Source organism: Harpia harpyja, chromosome 22 (genome assembly GCF_026419915.1).
Source record: "Harpia harpyja isolate bHarHar1 chromosome 22, bHarHar1 primary haplotype, whole genome shotgun sequence".
In the NCBI taxonomy this organism is placed as follows: Eukaryota; Metazoa; Chordata; class Aves; order Accipitriformes; family Accipitridae; genus Harpia; species Harpia harpyja.
In genome coordinates, this window is record NC_068961.1 from 14,376,820 (window position 1) to 14,394,575 (window position 17,756).

Genomic DNA, 17,756 nt, shown 5'->3' on the forward strand with positions numbered 1-17,756 from the left:
TCTATTTTGAAAATATGCAAATGTCACTAGGCTAGACAATACTTTTGGGTTGCCCCTTTCTCAACAACAGATAGGTGGTTGAGCAGTAAGGCTACGTTACTTATCTGGAAATACAAATCTTGTACAGAGCTGCACAGATTTCTGCAGCGCAGCCTCTCAGTAAGACTAGACTAGTTCAAAGAGAACACCAATGACAGAAAACTCTCAGCATTTGAAAGCTGCTAACTGACCGCTTGGGCTACTCTCTCTAAAATGTTTCTGTACTCTCAAAGAACTCTTGTCTAAAACTGATTCAAGTCATTATATGTATTAAAATAGATTTCTTCTAGTTTTTCCCTCTATGAAAAAATCAGGGAGAAAAAAGCCTACTAACTCACCTCCAACAGATGATGTTTATCTACCAAATACACACTGGAAGTATCTTAGTATGAGCCAGGCTTCCAGAAAACCATTCAGAAAACACATGCATACCATTAGCCATAAAATGTATGGAGAGACAGAATTTCGCAAGCTAAAATTTACAGGCAACTTCCAAAACTGCCTGATTAAGTGTGCAAATACAGTTTAGAAAAAGCAACTCTTCTAGATTTTCAACAAATGCACTTAAGAAAAAAGCCCAGCTTCTACAATACTGAAAGTTAACTGTAGTGTATTAAAACAAGTACAGACTAAGCTAAATGATTAGAAGTAGTGCAGCATGATAGAACTTGAGAAAAAAACTTTAGTTTCTGGGGCAGGGGGAAATTTAGATAAATCACTGTTCTTGAGGTTGCAGTTTTGTCTCAGCAGAGTGAAAAAAGAAAAAAAAAAGTTTCCAAGCAAACCAAAAATACCCTGTAAGCTAAATTAGGATGGAACAAAGAACTTCCTGAACATTGTACACATTAAAAATGCATACAAGTTTGAGCACATGAAGAAGTCATCATGATGCAAATCAAGAACTGACTTATCCTTCAACAGTGGGTATGCATTAATTCCCCTCTACACAATCCTATTCCAGAATAGCGTGGCAGCATAATCCTTTTACTGAGCAGCATTCTACTTCAAACTTGCATTGAAAACACATGAGAACAGTGACTTAAGATCAACCAACATTAAAAAGTTTTTGCATGAGAACTATCACATGTTCACATCCAAGAAAATCCAAGTGTTACGGCTCCTGAAAAAAGAAAATACTAGAATCAAATATAAACTGAACTTTTGAAAACAAGGAAATAGTGTGCCACTTTCTACTTCGCTGTTTAGAGAGTCAAAGCTGCTAACACCGCCTGTCCTCCAGCATCCCAACCATGCCATGACATTTTACTGCATTCCTGTTTCAAAGCATGGCATTAGCTTTTATGGGTTCCACCACAGCCACAGCATCTCCTTTCAACCCAGTCACCTCCCCGCAACCCAGTCTATTTCTTCGTTTAGGTTTGCTTAGATGGAGTAAGCCAAGAAACCTATGGCTTCCCCACTTACAATTCAGGTCTCACACCACATGTTACCAAAATTTTGATGAGAACTATGTTCAAAGAGACTTTTTGGGGAGCATAAAGACCACAATTTAGCATGAGGTATCAGGGACCTAAACAGAATTTCTTTCCTGCAAGAATAAATGAGCAGTCATACAAAGACAACATTTCATTGAGTTAGAAGGAGTGAGACAAATGATTCCACCCCAGGAACAAGGAAAGATCCTGTATCATTCTTCTGCAAAATACCTTAAGCGAACAGCACACATCACTTACATGCCATAAGCAACAGTGTCCAGAATTCAGAAGCTTAAGGAGCCTGAAGGCTTATGATTAGGTTGCCTACAAGGCTTATGCTTCCAGACAGCAATGTTCAGTGAACACAGACACACTCAAATCTTTGTATGAGACTCTTTATCCTATCCTTATTGTAAATAATCACAGAGGTTGCTCTCTCCTCCTGTCAAAAAACACAAAGCATGCACACACAGACAGACACTCGCTTTCCTGGATAATTTAAAATGAGTAAGTACAGAAAGGTGAGGAAAAAGAAGAAAAAAAACCCCAAACAACCCCAAAACACTTAGTTCACATATACAATTTCCCTAGGACTTCCAAAAAGTCTGTTACACTGTACACATCAAAAATCTATATTACTACAGGAATTACTTGTTTCTGCTGCTGGGCCTTTTTTAGTGCCTCAAGCCTCCTTTGTTTAAGACATTCCAATTCATCTTCATCCATTTGGTCCAACTTCTGCATTTCAGCATCCAGATGTTCTTCCACAACCTTGGCAGTCTGAAGTATTTCATTCTCCAGAACTTTTTGAAGTATTTCAACAGAGCTATCAGCAGCCATCTTTAACTAGAAAGTGATCTCTTCAGAGCTGTGGAAATAGTGACACATGGAATTAACGTTTATACCAACACTTAATTAAAAGCCTGACCTTTCTTACTTGCAGTTCACGCTGTAGAGAAACAAAATGCTATGCTCTTTGAAGATAACAGTAGATAGTTCTTTTCTGTATTGCAACCCCCTTTGGAGAATACTTCCACAATGAACACAGATGGTAACAAAGATACCAGTCAAGTCCTATTCTCTCAATCCCAAAGGCAGCTGCTGAAAGTGCACAGGAACCTGAAATTACTTGTCAATATAAAGCAGGAAATTTCACCAGTTCCAAAGGAACACTCATCCTGAGCCAGAGCCATGTACCTTTAATAAACGTTCTGAAACTAGAAGATGCAATTGGAAAGCTTCAAGCTGCTGGGAGGAGGTGTAAGATGTCTCAGAGTAAGTCTAAGCAACTAAGTCAAAGTTTCCGCCAATAGTTTAAATGCAATTACTTTAAGTACCGGATGCATATTAACGCATATTAATGTATTTAAATCTGAATTAACATTCCTCTCTCCTCAGCTAAAAGACAGACAAGGTACTCAACAGCAAATGCTTTAGGCCAATACACTGCTTCAATTAGTACAAGAAAACTGCCATTGCAAACACCACCCTATGGCAGCCAGCGAAAGGATTTAAAAAACCCCAACAACCACTACCTAATTGCTACGTGAAGAAACACAGCTAAAATAATTTTCTGTAAAGTTCTCCCTGCCCAAACACTTCAAAAGGCACAAAATACTAAGACTGGGGTGCATGAAGAGCTGGGGCAACATAACTGATTGTTCTCCCCAATAAACTTACACTACAAAAAACTATCACTGTAATGAGTGAGAGTTTTGAAACAGGGACAGTGCACAGTCACCCTCATCAGATTCTCAACCTGCAGGCCACGGATGTCATGTGTTGAATTTGGGTTCCAGAGTACTCCTGGCTGTATTTCAAGACAGCCAAACTACCAGTGCCATTGGCTATGTAAACACCTTGCACGGAGAGGCAAGAAAGCGTTTTAAGTAGCAACGAGCAAAGTACCAGCATCACGGCAGCACTCCAAGTGTAATGCAACATCAGCAGTGCTAAGCCTGCTGCCACACTCCACACGTGTCACAGCCACACTTGCTCTGACCTGCAGCACCTTCAGTCCCTCTCCCCAAAGCTGCTAACTACAAAGCCTCTCCGTTAGTGTTTCCTATCCTCCTTTCTTGTATTTCCAGAGGAAATAGAAACCTGGCTAACGCAGATCACAGGCCACTAGGTCTTCAGGAGAGGGAGGGAACTCTGCTCAGCCGGGCCAAAGGGAGGCTTGTCTTCCAAGCAAACTGGAAGGAAAACGGAATACCACCCCAGCCAGTCTCCGCTACAGCCCGAGGCCCCCGGAAGGCTCCCCGCTCCCCAGGCCGCGGAAGCCCGGGTGCCAACAAGCGTTTCCTACGCAGCTGGGGGCCTGCGCCCAAGGCCCCGCTCCCCGGGGGACTCGCACCGCTGACAGGGCCGCGATCCTGCCCGCTCCCCCAGGAGGAGGCGCTGGGGGCCCGGCCGACACCACCGACCGCAGACGGCCTGCCGCGGGGCCGAGGGGCGCCGCGCCGGCTGCGGGGCGAGGTGGGGGCCGGCACACCGGCGGGGCATCGCGCAGGCGCCGCCGCGCCCCCGTAGGACCGTTACAGACAACGGTCGCCCACCCACCCAGCTCCTGACGAGCTCTCCCGGGAAAGCCTCCCCCAGTCACGGTGCCGGCCGCGCCGCCCCCCGCCTCAAGCAACCGAAGCCCCGACACAGACGCGACACTCACCTCACCCCGCCGCCGCCGCCGCCACCGCCGCCGCTCCTCGCCCCGCCCCTCCCGCCGCACACGCCGGCCGCGCCCCACCGACGTCTCGCGAGAGCCGGGGCGGGGCGGGACCGGCTGCCGCGCGCGCACACGCAGCGCTCCTCGACGCGTTCATTGGCCGGGGCGGCGGGCGCGTCCCCGCGGCGGTCGGCGCCCAGAGCGCATGCGCCCAGCCGGTGTGGGTGTTGCACCGGCGGGCAGCAGCCGGGAGGGGGGGGGTGTGTGTGTGTGTGTGTGTGTCCGCGTCCGGCCCCGCCCCGCGGGGACGGCCTCTGCCGGGCCGTGCTGCCTCACCCACGTCCCGTCCCCCTGGCAGCCGCTTTCTCCACCTTTCCCTCCCCCGACCCGCCGAAATGACGCATCTGGGGTGCAGCGCGCCTCCCCCGGCGCCCGGAAGCGGGGCTGCTCTCGCAGCCGCCGCTCTGCTCTGGGCGGGGCTTGGCCGCCAGGGGGCGTGCCCGGCCCCGCCCCTTGCCCACCTCAGTGTGCGACCGCTGAGGGGAGGGTGCGCGGCGGCGGCAACGGTAACGGCGGGTGAGGCTGCCGCCGGGAGCTCGGGGGGAGGCCCGGCACCTTTCTGGGGGCCTCCTTCTCGGGGTTGGGCGTGTGAGGCCGAGGCCGAGCCCCCGCAGGGAGTCGGGGCGAGGCGGGGCCGGGCCCCTCGAGCGATGCCGTGAGGTAAGGGCGGCCCGCGCGGCGCCTCGGCGAGGGCAGGCGGGGCTGGCGGTGGGCGGGCGGGCGGCGTGGCTCGGCCGGACCGCTCCGCTCCGGCAGTCTCGGTGAGAAGACGGCTGTGTTGGAGCAGCCGGGGCTTGTCGTCTCTTTGCTCTTCTTGCAAGTGCGCTAGAAGATCCACAGATTGAAATAATGGGATATTAAAGTGTGTTTTCAAAAAACCAAGTGTTCTGCTTTCTTGTTTCTTGGAAACCTGACTCCCCGGTACTGAAGCATGCTGATGAGGAAGGTGGGGAGGGAAGATAACTCTTGGCCTCATCTGCAGTCCGCTGGGAGGCTGGGTGGGAGAGGCTGATAAGGAGTTGTAGCTGTGTAAAGGCAGAAGTAGGAAGTGAGGGTTTTAGGGAGTGAAGCAAGATGGAGGTGGTGATCCTGAGGCTGAAAGGTGAAGAGAACCGTGAGGCTTGCTCTGTCCGCAGAAGGAATTACTGTAACGGGATGATGACAACAACAGAAAACGTGCAGCTCTCAAAGCATGTTAATTAGTCTGATGTCTGTGAATGCTGTTTTTCCTGCTCCATCCTGCTTTGCTCTTGAGAAACGCGGCCAGGAGGGAGACTGGGTTGCACCCGAGAGCCCCTCTGCCATAACATGCAGTGTTTGCTGTCTGATGTCCGTGCTGTGTTTCTGTGAGCGTCTGCTGTCTTCTCCTGCCCTGCAGCAGCAGTGTCCAGGCTCTCCTGTGAGAGAGCGCAGCAGCAGTTCGGCTCTCGTGGTGCAAGGCCTCTTGGACGGGAAAGGAGGAAAAGCTTTGTACGCTGAGGAAATCTGGCGAGGAGGGAAGGACATGCCATACTTTTAATGTTGCCGACTCCCTGCAGGGGAGCCTTGTTTGATGGTTGCCTCTGAACTGTAAACCCAACCCTGCCGCCTCGGACCCCCGTTTTGGCGGGAGGGCACTCGCCACGGGCTCAAGGTGCTGGTCTTTTGTTGTTCACGCTTCACCTCCTGTGCCCCGCGGGGTGCTGGGGATAAGGGACCGGCAGAGCCCGGCTGGGGGAGCACAGCTTGCGTGCACGGAGCAGGAAGAGTGAGGCAACCGGGCAGCGATCGATGATGTGCCCTGTGCCTCGATTACCGCCTGGTCGCTGCGCTGCCATGATGCACCCTAAAAGCTTTCCCTTTATCCTCTCCGTTCCCCTGCTTTGACCTAGCTGTCCTGTTTACCTCCAGACAAAAGCTTTCCAAAGGTGTTCATTTTGGATATTGGGTCGGTTTTTGTGGCCAAACGGGCTACGATCCTGACAGGAGTTCTGGGCCTCTGTGCTGCCTTCTGGGGAGGCAGGAGGACTGGAGGGAAGCGACGGATTTGGGGCATCACTTAGACATTTTCCAGGGCTGCCTGAGGGCCAAACGGGTGGAAGCAAAGCCGATTTCAAGAAGCCGGTGGCTGCAGTCCCCGAGAGCAGCCGTGTCCCCGGCGGGGGGGGCCCGCCGGCGCGGGCCGGCCCTCCCCCTCCGGGCTCCGGGCCTGGGCCCAAGCACCGCCGCCTGCTCCCCCCTCCGGCCGACAGGGGGCGCCAGCGCGGGGGAAGCGCCGCTCGTCCGGCGTCGCGGCCGCCTCTCGTGGCTGTGCCGGCGCGGGGCCGGCGGGGGGCGGGGCTGGGCGCGGGCGCGTGCGCGGCGCGCGGCGGGGCGGGCGGTGTGTGTGTGTGTGTGGGGCGGGGGGGGGAGGCGGCTTCTTTTACCATATGCACGGGGCTGCGCGCGGGCGGGCGGCCGGGCAGCGCTGAGGCGGGGGACGAGCGCCGGGGCCGCCGCCATGGGCAAGAAGCAGAAGAACAAGAGCGAGGACAGGTAGGGCGGCAGCGACCTCGCTCCCCCTTCTCCTCGGTCCCCTCCTCATCCCCATCACGGGCCGCTGACAGTCAGCGGCGAGCGCCGGTGCCGCGGCGCTGAGTCAGGCCCTGCCGCGGCTCGCGGCCTCGTCGGAGGCGGCGGGGCGGGCCCGGCCCGGTAGGCCCGGCCCGGCTCGGTAGGCCCTTGGCCCGGCGGCCCTTGGCCGGGCGGCCTCGGGACGGAAGAGGCCCGCTCGCGTCCCTCGCCCGGGAGAGCGGCACCGGCCGGGCGTGCGGGCCCGACCGGCGCCGGAGGCCCGAGGAAACGGCGGCGGCGGGTGGGTGTCCCGCGGGCGGCGGTGCGGAAGGGGAGGCTGGCGGCCGCGCAGGAGAAACTTGACCTCGGCGCGGGAGCCGCTGCGTTGCCGGCGCCGTCTCAGCGCTCCCTCCGAAAGGCGAGTCCTTCAGCCTGAGCCTCGCCCGGCTCCTGGGGCAGCTTGTCCGGGAGCAGGCAGGGACGGAGGGCCGCTGGTTGCGAGCGCGGATCTCGGTTGTCAGCTCAAAACAGCTGCCTGGTTCAGTTGCAGTGCCTGAAGTGTGTGTGTTCCGTTGGGCTTTTTTTTTTTTTTTATTTTATCTTTCTTTTTAACGGGAGACAGTGCTGTAGATCACGCTATAACTTAGTGATTTCTGTATGTTTAATAAACGCAGATATTTTAGTGGCTGGAGGGTAAGAGGATCACTTCTACGGTCATGTGCGTATCTTCTTGGATACTGCCCCATCTGTGAACTTTTTTTGTGTGTAAGAGATTCTTATAATGGCAGCTATATTAACCATATGGAACACCGAATAACATTGTGTATATATACGCTAGCAGCAGAAAAGATGTTGTTACTTGTCACTATAAAGCAATAAATACAAAGATACAGTCAGTTTGGAGAATGTTTTTAGTTGTTAATACTGACAAGGAGTTAAATGAAAACTGACATCTTAAAATCTGTATGAACTGGAAACTACAACTTTTTTTCCTGACCTAGACTGCTCATTTTGTATATTCTTTTTGAGTCGTTAAGTGTTTCTCTTAGGAAAGTACTCCCTATGGTGGCTATTTCACAAAATACTGTTTCCTCTCTGACATTTCTTATAGCTACATGTGTATTGCATTAAGATGTTGACGTTAGTGACTTAAGATTGTTACCCTTAACCAGGTTAGGGTGTAAAATGTTATAGTTTCTCTGGTCTTTTCTGGGTAATGAGTATTTTGCTAGCAAGGTATTTTGCTTGTCTGACTATTTTTCCTCACACCTCTTGCTGTACCAGGTATGCTGCTTTGTAGTGTCTGTTGTTATTTAGCTTGTTTCACCGGCTGTGTTTCACAGGTGTATCCTGGGAGCAGCTCTGGTGAGGAGATGAGTCAAGTGTGATATGAGAAAGAGGAGGGAAGGGTTGGATCTTTGTGCTCTAAAGGGAAAAAAGGCTTACTGCTCATCTTTCTACCTGGTGTGGTAGATGCCAGAATCATGTAGAAGCCTTCGGGTACTGAAGCACTGCTGCTCGGGGCTCTTCCAGTGACAGTGGCTGGTGTGCAGGGGACGCTTTGAGAGTCTTGATGCCTGCTGGATACCTTGTTCTCTTTGTGTGTATCCGCATGTATTTCTTTGTGTCAGTAAATTACTGAACATGGGCCTTTCTTGGGTGCTATGCACAAAATCTCATTTATGTCTAAAAAATGGAAGCATAACTTAAGAGAGGCCAAGAATTTATTGTTAGAGTAATTGAAATCCTAAGAGCCTAATGATTATTAATTCAGATCCAATTGTTACAAAAAAAAGAAAGAGCAATAATGCAGTTAAAGTAGTTGCACTCACCGTCTCACTGCTGCTCTGAGTCCTAAGGTCAGTGGTTTCATCCTGGTGGTGGTGAGCTGTTACGGTGAGTTGTCAGCGTCGGGTGTCCTTCGCAAGGAGCAATATGATCATTCGTGTTGATGGCTTCATTTTCCTCACTCTAGGATCCACTTGAGATCATTTTTATATGCTTGCTAACGTGCTTGTATGCCTTTGCTCTTCATTGGTTTGCAGCTCCATGTTACATCCAAATATGTAAAAGGCACTATATAGTAGATACTATTTCTTCCTTGTTTGTTAGCCCTAAAACCAGTTTTGTCCAGGTCTGCATTTCTCTTAGCTGACCGCTGGTGAGTTGTGGGGTGTCCAGTGCCGAGCCCTGTAGAAGTCATCTCTGTTTATCCCATGCCTGCGCACCTCTCCGCTGCATCCTGTCTCTCCACTTCTCAAGGCCTCTGCTACCATACCAGGCCTGTATTTCTCTATGCTACATCATTGTTGTAGAGTTGTGAATATCTCATTCTATACAGAGTAACTGCTTGTTACTGCTGTCTATATGAAACTGTGGTTGCAGCATGCCCGCGTAAACAAAAGTAGAACTAATTAGGCATAGGCACCTGGTCAATCAGAGAAATTGCTGTCACAGCTAAATCAAGTAACAGTTGCAGGCAGGTCAAGAAAAGTTCAGCCAAAGTAAGCCTGACAGGCTTTAGCCCTAAGGCCTTGCAAATGCAGTACAGAGCTTATGGACTGCTACTAGCAGTGGCAATACTGTGTTACAGGGCTACACAGTTGTATGGCAGTGGGAGGGGTGATGTGGATGAAGAATTCAAACAGATGTGAGTTTGAGAAGAAGGACGGGATGGTTAGACAGGGTGTATTTTGTAGAAGGGAGTTTGAGGGGGATGGGAGTGAGGATGGACCTGGAAGGCCAGTGATGTTTTGGAATAGGCTCTGTCTGCAGAGGTACCCTCATCATCTGGTGGTGTTGGTTCTAGGTGACACCCCTGTGAATGTCAAGTTCCCTCAGGGGAGAGGCTGCATCGCGTATTTGCATCTGTAGCTTGAAGTTGGGCTTCAACATCTCCCATCAGTCTCCCTTCCATTCCCAGTAGAGTGAGAGAGGAGTGGCGCCGTGTAATCAAAGGCTTCCAGTCGGTTTTGCCTCCTGCGTCTTCAGTTCTGTGCTATGCAGTATTACTTGTTTCCTCCTCCTTTTCCTCTCTCCTTCCCCAACAATTATGTTACAGATACAATTCCTTGCATCCCTTTTGGCTGCAGCTCCCAAAGCATGTGGCAGCTCACGGGCATAACTTGCAGTGCAGAGGAAGCACGTGGGAAGATGCAGGTGGTATGTCTGTGTTGTGAATATTGGTTTGAGAATTGATGTGACAGGAAGGAGATTTTCTGCTTGTCTTCTGACATACTGAGACAAGTTACAGAAGGTACAAGTCATCTTTACTCTGCTTTTCTCCCCTTGCCCCCATTGCTTTGACTTCTGTTGTGTAGTTTCCTCCTGCCTTGTTTCTGCTGAGTACAGTAGAGGTCATACTGATAAGTATTGATATATGTCCGGGAAGTGTGCTGGTAAAAGAGGGTGAGGATGAATTCTGTCATGGGAACAGGGTCTAAGTACATAGGGACAAAAGACCCTGAGCAAGATGGTAGCTATGGTGAGCAGGGAAAGAATGGGAATGCAGGACTGTTGTCCGTTATGAATACAGATTGCTACCTGAACAGATACACCTACAAATCTGTTTCTACTATACCAGCGACTCTGTTATGCTCCTCTGGAACTATTATTGACTCCTGCCGCTTAATTGCTGTGCATCTGTCAGTGAAGAACATATTTATTTAGAATGGTCAGATATATGGTCACTGCAGGAAAAACTCCATGTGGTGTGTTAGAGGGGTGCTTTGTAAAGGTGGAGAGTGTCTTGGGTCATAAATAGCTCCTAAGCCATATGAAAGTTGCTTTAATTGTTTCCTCTTTGGAATTTTTATGGTTGTGTTGATCACTCAGTTTCAAATGAAACTTCATAGCAAATCCCTCAATAAAAATATGAGGCCTCTGAATTTTCAGGCTTTCCTAATGGAAGAGTAGGTGTTCTGATGTGTAGTCTAGCTCCTCCTTGGGAGTGATGTGTTATGCTTTGGTTCTTGGACAGAGCTGTAATGGCAGGAGGTATGTCACGGTTCTACCCTGCTGTCTTTGTGAATTTAGTATAGGATTTTTTTTTTTAAGTGTGTGGGAAGAAAGGCTGTTTTAAGCTACAGAACTGTGCTTTGAATTTGAGCCTCAAACTGCTGCTGTAGATTTCCAAGTAAGTGTGCTATATGCTGCATGTTACAAATTATTTTCTGCCTGGAATGTGGATCTTTCCCCTTGATGGTGTTAGCTTTTCATGTGTTTTTCCTCTTCTCCCAGCTTTAAGTCATCTTCCTCTTCTCTTGGTAGTTTTCCTTAGCTTCCAGTAGGTAGTCTTTAGGTGTGTTTATTCTTGTGCCCTTTAATATTGTGCACTCTTGCCTAGGCATACCACTCTGATCATTCATGCATATTGCTTTAAAAGTTACAAGTGCCAGCTGTGATTCTGCAGCCAAGAGTGAACACTGCTGCTAAAATAAGACTTATAGTGCTGTTGCTGATGCTATATATTGCTTTCTCTTCTGCAAATTAAATTGTTGGCATTGTCTACTAGTTGTTCTATTTGGCTTCTTTTTATTAGTGTGTGAAGTCAAGTCATCTTAATGTTGTGTAGGAAAGTTCTGTGAAGGCTAGAAAGCCTACGAACACCTGTGGTTCAGAAACATTCTATACACCAGAAAATTTACAATAACTGTCTCTATCTGCTTCTCAAAAACATTTCCACAAGCAAAGCTTTCTGCAGCTCTGTCAAGGAGAACAGCTGATAAACCCTTGAAATCCCTGTTTTGCAAATCTCATCTGGATGATGCCGTGGTTTTGTACTGAAAGATGGAGTAGAACAATGCAAAATAATTTCTCTGTTACAGAAATTTATTGTTTTTTTCTATGCAAATGTGTATTTCTGTTCCCCCCAAACCTATAGTTTTTACCGCAGGCATTTCATATTTATAAGAAAACTATTTTCATACATTTGTTGGAATTTTTTTTTTAAGCAAAGCATCATTGTAAAAAGAGTGTAAGGATCTTCAAATATTTGCGGTAATGGCAACAGAAACTAAAAAGCACTGCAGTACATGAAGTAGATTGTTAGAAGCAGCTTTTCTTGTCGAAATCTTGATTCTCTTCATCTGTTACCTTCATGAAGGCATCTGAACCTTATCTATACTGCTTATGAAAAGTATGAAAATAGTATGTTGCAAGCCAGCAGGAATTGCAGAAACTTTTCTTTCAGTTCTCTGAAGCTCTCTGGAAAAACCTTGCTCAGAATAGAGAGGTTTATGGTAAGTTAAACTTTGCTGTTGTTGTTGACACTCATCAAGCCAGACAAGCTGACAGCTCTACATACCTTTGCCGGTTTTAATTGCATTAGTACTGTCATGTCTTTCTGACTCTGGGCTCATGTGCATTGCTCTCCATTTGTTCTGTGCTCTTCATCACTTAAAAGCTGCCTAGGAGTGAAGGTTACAGTTCTGGACAAAATCTCTGGTTTAGTAACTTTTAACGCTTGCGTAATATTCCTTTTCCTCCTCCTTCTGATTCCCTCCACAAAATAGTCCCCGAGACTGGTAGAGAAAGTAATTTTTCTGCACACAAATTATGTGTACAAATAATTAATTCGGTCATTAAGTTTGGCTTGCTTAAAGAGTACAGTGCAGTCTGGTGGGTGTTCTGGTCTGAAAGCAGTTGGTATCTTATGGAAGATGTGTGTTTTGATGATCCTGGTGCTTAAAGCACTGATGACTTATTCTTCCCGTATGCCTTTTTTTTTTTTTTTTTCTTTTTCTTTTACAATAGCCTAGTGGAGATTTTAAACATGAATCTGCTATCTTAACACTGAAATATGTTTCTTTAGATACACACTGTAAGGTGAAGTACTGGTTTTTACTATAGTTAATGTAGGTGGGCATCCTTTGCTCTTCAGGGTTATAGACAATCAAAAATGTATTTTATGAAGTGTTCTAAGTGGTATTTTTGTGATGTATTTTGATTTTATACAATGAGAAATACATAGGATATGGAAGTCGTGAAACACTGGATTTGGAGGTAATTTCTGTCATCTTTACACATTTTCTAAACAAACAAAACCCAAAAGAACTAGTCTAGGGAAGACCAAATGCTAGTTCTTTACGTAGTGTTTCATATTCCATGCTTTTAGTCATCTTGTTCTCTTGGGATGTAAACACTTAAACTGAACCTTGAAGAACTGCTTTCATCCAGAGCTCTGTGTTGCCAGCTACTAGCCACAACAGAAGCTTTTTATCTTGAAGTTTTGCTATATCTTTGTTTAAATGGGAATTTTAGATTGTGGTGAGCTTTTTTCTTTTTTCTTTTTTCTTCTTTTTTTTTTTAAATCTGAGTTGTATAAAGGCGAATTTCTGTTTTTTCTAGAATCTGTTGGGGTTAAAAGTTATGTTTTCTATGCCTTTTTTTAGAAGGTTTTCCTTAGCTGATAGTTATTCCATCCTTCTTTTTCCCCAGCCAAACTTGAAAGAGAAGGCATGACTCTTTAATATTAAAAATGGAATCATTGTCTTGGGAGCCTGAATAAAAAGCAATTACCCTTTTAGTCAAATTTTACTTCCTTGCTGTCTCATGTAATTAGGTAGCTTCACCAGCTTCCTTCATCTTATTAGGGAAAAACAGCTAAGGTGTAGTTTCACATCACACTTAATTCAGTTGAGCTGTCAGATGTTTCAAACCTTGTGGTCTTTCTTATTCTTGCTGTCCTCAGCTGCATGCTGTAACTGCTTCCATTGCACTGGATTCAATGCTTATGTGCCCACAGTACAACTCCAGTGTGTGATTTGATCTGCCGCCAAAAAAGTGTTTTCTGCAAGGACTTGTGGCCACAGGATTGCCTGAGCTGATGAGAGGGGAAAGTGTTGCTAGGAATGGGGAAGTCACTTTTCCCCTCCCCTGCCCCATAGTTTGAGGAAAAGGCAAGGGGAGGGTGGCCTTTTTCTGGGGCTGTGATTTTTTTTTTTTTTTTTTTAAGCACTGTTGGCTGTAGTGGTGGGTTGCATAGCTGGTGCTCATGTGAACACTCCTTCACTTCTTGGGCTGAGGAAGGCGTGCAGTTCATTCTTTCCTGAATTTCAGGCTGTCTCTGGCATGTGTAATTTAAATGTTTTCAGCAGGAAAAACAAGGCGGCTGCTTCTACACTAAAAAGTTTGTGGTGTTCATGTTCTTTGATAGGTAAGAATGAGAAAAAGGCCACGGCTTTGTTTTCATATTTTGAATAGCCTTGCTGAGCCAGCAGATGCTTGCATTTTCAATTTCATAACCCACTTAAAGAACAAGTTAGTGGTGCGTGGTTTTGAACAATTAAATAATTACTTCCAAACTGATTTATCTTCTGTAGCATTTTAAACCAGTTGTTCTAAAAGAACTTTTTTTGGAAGACAGAATGCCAATTTATCTTAATACCTACAAGTAAAACCAACTACAAATATGCCATTCAGCATTGGTAACTTGCTAAGTTTGCATAAGCTTGTATTTAGAAATGCATCCTTATTACCGGGCTTATGACCCATGTATACAGGGGATGGGTAAGGTGCTGTAGGGGAATAATGGTAAAGACCTGTCTAAAAGTATTAGTTTCAGTTGGTCTAAAACTATTACAAAACTAAACACATGGAAACAGATGGTTCAGCTTCTTTTCAGTCTTTTTGAAGTTCAAGGGCTTTTTTTTTTTTTTTTTTAAGCAAAAGAACATGACTTAATGACAGTGATGTTCCTTTGAAGGTGGTTAGAAGAGCTGGTGTCATGTAAATGATGAAATATCTCCAAAGTTGCCTCAGCAAAAATGAGTCTTCTGATTATGTAGGAATGTGGGCAGTGAGTTCACAGTAGTGATGCAACTTTCTTGCTGTGTGGACTTACTGACTCTTCTGCTTCATGCACGTGAATGTGGGGGGGGATTTTTTTGTCTGTTTTTAATTGTACAGTGTTTTCTGACATTTGATCTTCATCTTCACAGAGACAGCTTAAAACCAATCCAAACTAAAATATTTTTAGTGTAATTTGACTTAGCTTGTTATCTCAGCTGTAAGATGAAGGCAAGCTTTAGTAATCATATTTGTGTCGGTCAGTGCAGTGGATCAAAAAGTACTTGTAATCTTTGAGTCTGCGTGTATCCTTTAGTTTTGGTTTCAGCAGGAGAGTGTTATCCTGTTGGCTTCGTTTGCAAAACTGGATGTTGGATTTCCAGTAGTTAAGGCCACCTTCTCATTTTAAGCTGAATTCTTCCATTTAATTTCTGCAGTTTCATTTAACTAATTTCAGTAGAGTGAAATCGATATAAATGAGGGCAACTCAGCTCCTTTGTATACTGATAATTAATCCTGTTGCTCTACTCTTTCAGTTCATGTATGGATTAATAGTTTCCTTTGCTCTTTATCTTACTGCTACCTAGTCAGGATGCCATCTCTGTCACATGTAGACGCACGGTGCCTATTTATAATGAAGTTTTGCCTGTGTTTGGGGCTATGTAATGTAGGTACTATAACAAGTGTGGTCTTAGGAAAGAGCATGAGGAAAACATGCATGTTTGCTGGTGGTTCTGCTAATATAATATGCCTCTCTTATCAAAGAGTACCTGTGAAATGCTGTTGGTGTCAGTTGGCTTGCAAGGCTGTGTCCTTCACTAGAACCTGCATGGAAAGCTGGAGGAGCTTGTTTGGCAAGGCAGGCAGTTACGCATTTCAGCTGCAGAAGTTCACAGAGCAAAGAAAAATGCTAAAAGTCTGTTGACTCTTATTTCGATAGCTGTAGTCCTGTCTTCCCCACATTTGGCCATGTTTTCCAGGGCAATGCCCAGGAAGTATTTCAAGTTTCAATGCCTAGATTTGTCTGTTACAGAGATTATATTGCATGCAGTATCTGTCCTTAGTATGGAAGCTTCACACTGTGAAAATCCCTAGTGATGAATATATGAACTATGCCAGTACTTGGAGTCATTTTTTTTAACCTTCCATGTAAGAGAGAGGTGATAGATAATTAAAATGTACTTGTAACTGTTCTGAAATACTGTTAGGAAGCTCTGATGGTTTTTATTTTTTTTCAGAATTGTAAGTTTAAATCTTGATTTGGAGCATGACAACTTTTGCTCTAGTGAAATAGGCACTAATTAACATCTGTAATATCCTAGACTGCAAAAGAAAAGGTAAAACTTCAAACTTCAAAAATACATCTTGCTAATTGTGCAAAAGTGTTAGAAACTATGAAACTTTACAGTTTAAGTGTTTGTAATCAAAATGGCAAAGCATGCCCTTAAAACCTTAAAAGACTAAAGCAAACCCTAGTATGTGGAAACTAGGATTAAGGTAAGCTTGAACATCTGTAAATCAAAGCTTGTGTTAAGATGAACTCTGGCTTCATGATGGCTTCCACAGGGAATTTCTAGGTTCTGGCTGTTGCAGGCCATTGCATCAGAAAAACAACTTGCTCCAAAACTGTGCTTGTTTCTCTGGTTTTAAAGGACCTGTCCCCCCCCCCCCCCCCCCCCCCCCCCCAAAAAAAGCCCCACCCCTTTAAGGTATGTGCTATTTTAGTGGTTTTTTTCAGCAGGTGCTATGTAATAGCTGGGGGATTTTCTGCGTGTGTGGTGTTCCCCCCCGCCCCGGGTTTCTAGTCTTAAATACTGTTTCCTTGCTGTACTAGCAAGAGAAACACTGCGGTGTTTTTTCTACAGACCATGCATCTATTAGTCACGAGGTTTTTCCACTTTTCTGACTCAATAGCTTGCAACTGTGTGGGATCTTATAAGTAGGAGAGCTACTGGCCATCTTTTTACATCTGACTGAGCAGTGGTAGGTGACAGCTCTTCATTTATTTCCTAACTCTGCTTTAATCTTCACACTGGAAATGTTTCATATGTTCTCTAACAGGCAGGATTTGGGATTGTAGCTTTATTTGTCACTGGTTTTGCTTAACACGTAACACCAAGTAGCTTAGCTTGTGTTTTGGACTTTCACTTTCTGTCACTAGCCTGATTTGATGCTTTGATTGCATGAGAGATGTTGAATTTCCTTTGTTGCCTATGCCTGTCTTAAAAAATCTCCAAACACTTACTTGGGATGATCTGGGTATATTTAATCCTGGTTTCGTACAGAATGGTGTGCTAACACAGCATTTAACTAGTGACCCAGTGAATATTTAGGAATCTATTCATAAGTGGCTTTCCCTATGTAATGCAGGTTTTCAGTAGTCTACACAGACAACTTTTACTGGGACCCTTTTGGGCAACAGATGATTTCTTGATCTCATTTCTAGGGCAGTAAGGTCAGTATTTTTCAGTATAAAGTATGTGAATGTTTCTGTATGCTACTTTTAAAATGCTTTGGAATATTTTGAAGTCTTGTATTGCTGTAATCCTGCTTAAATGGCAAAAGGCAGTGAACTTGTGTAGGGGAAATGTAGAGCACTTTTTTTTTTTGATCAGTGATAGAATTCTAAAGATAAATAGTTTTGTTTGGTATCTGAAATGTGGAGATCTCTGCATACTTGTTATTGATTATTGCCATCTCCTTTAATTAGCCTGACTACTGTCTTCTACCGCTGCATAGTTTTGCCCTGTATTAGGCACAGACCTCTGTGGAGGAATGTCTGCAGCCATTTAATGTTTTGAAAATTGCTTGTTTTGGTTTGTGTGTGAAGTACACACACCTAACTTTTGCTGTCGCTTACTGCATTGAAATGCTGTTTTAGCAATATTGGAACTCTTTTCGTATCTGGCAGCAAAAATAGAGGCTGGAATCAAAAGTACGTGAATAAGAAAGGTGGCTCAGCCTTCATTTCTGAAAGGGGGACAAAAGAGAATCAGGGTCGTAACCCCTTCTCAGCAGTGCAGTAGCACTTTGCTTTCAGCTTGACAGTTTCCAGACCTCCTTGAGCCTCTTGTGCTGGGGAAGCATGGGACTGGTTATCTTGGTGTGTGAACCTGATCAACAGCAAGCCTCCTTTGAGTCCAAAGCATTGAGCTTGAATGGCCTAAGGTAGTGAGGCTGCAAAGTCTATATATGAAGTCTTCATGCAAAAGCAGTTCAAGGTCAGAATTGAAAAC

General features: G+C 45.9%; 2 protein-coding genes across 7 annotated transcripts in view; one reads left to right on the forward strand and one right to left on the reverse strand.

The window, feature by feature from the left end:
• The window catches only part of TXNDC9 (thioredoxin domain containing 9), a 186,128-nt gene that overhangs the window by 6,319 nt on the left and 162,053 nt on the right, over positions 1 to 17,756 (reverse strand). The window contains exons 1-2 of one of the 6 annotated variants that reach the window (XM_052773587.1): positions 4,165 to 4,180; positions 2,127 to 2,344 (exon numbers count right to left, since the gene is read on the reverse strand). In XM_052773587.1, the coding sequence (XP_052629547.1) occupies positions 2,127 to 2,315 (189 nt within the window). In that variant the 5' untranslated portion in view covers positions 2,316 to 2,344; positions 4,165 to 4,180. The other 5 variants (XM_052773590.1, XM_052773591.1, XM_052773589.1 and 2 more) reach the window with 5 other exon arrangements.
• Positions 6,570 to 17,756, forward strand: part of EIF5B (eukaryotic translation initiation factor 5B) — a 38,615-nt gene continuing 27,428 nt past the window's right edge. The window contains exon 1 of the mRNA XM_052773585.1: positions 6,570 to 6,714. Coding sequence (XP_052629545.1) covers positions 6,680 to 6,714 — 35 coding nt within the window. The 5' untranslated portion in view covers positions 6,570 to 6,679. The remainder of the gene's footprint in view (positions 6,715 to 17,756) is intronic.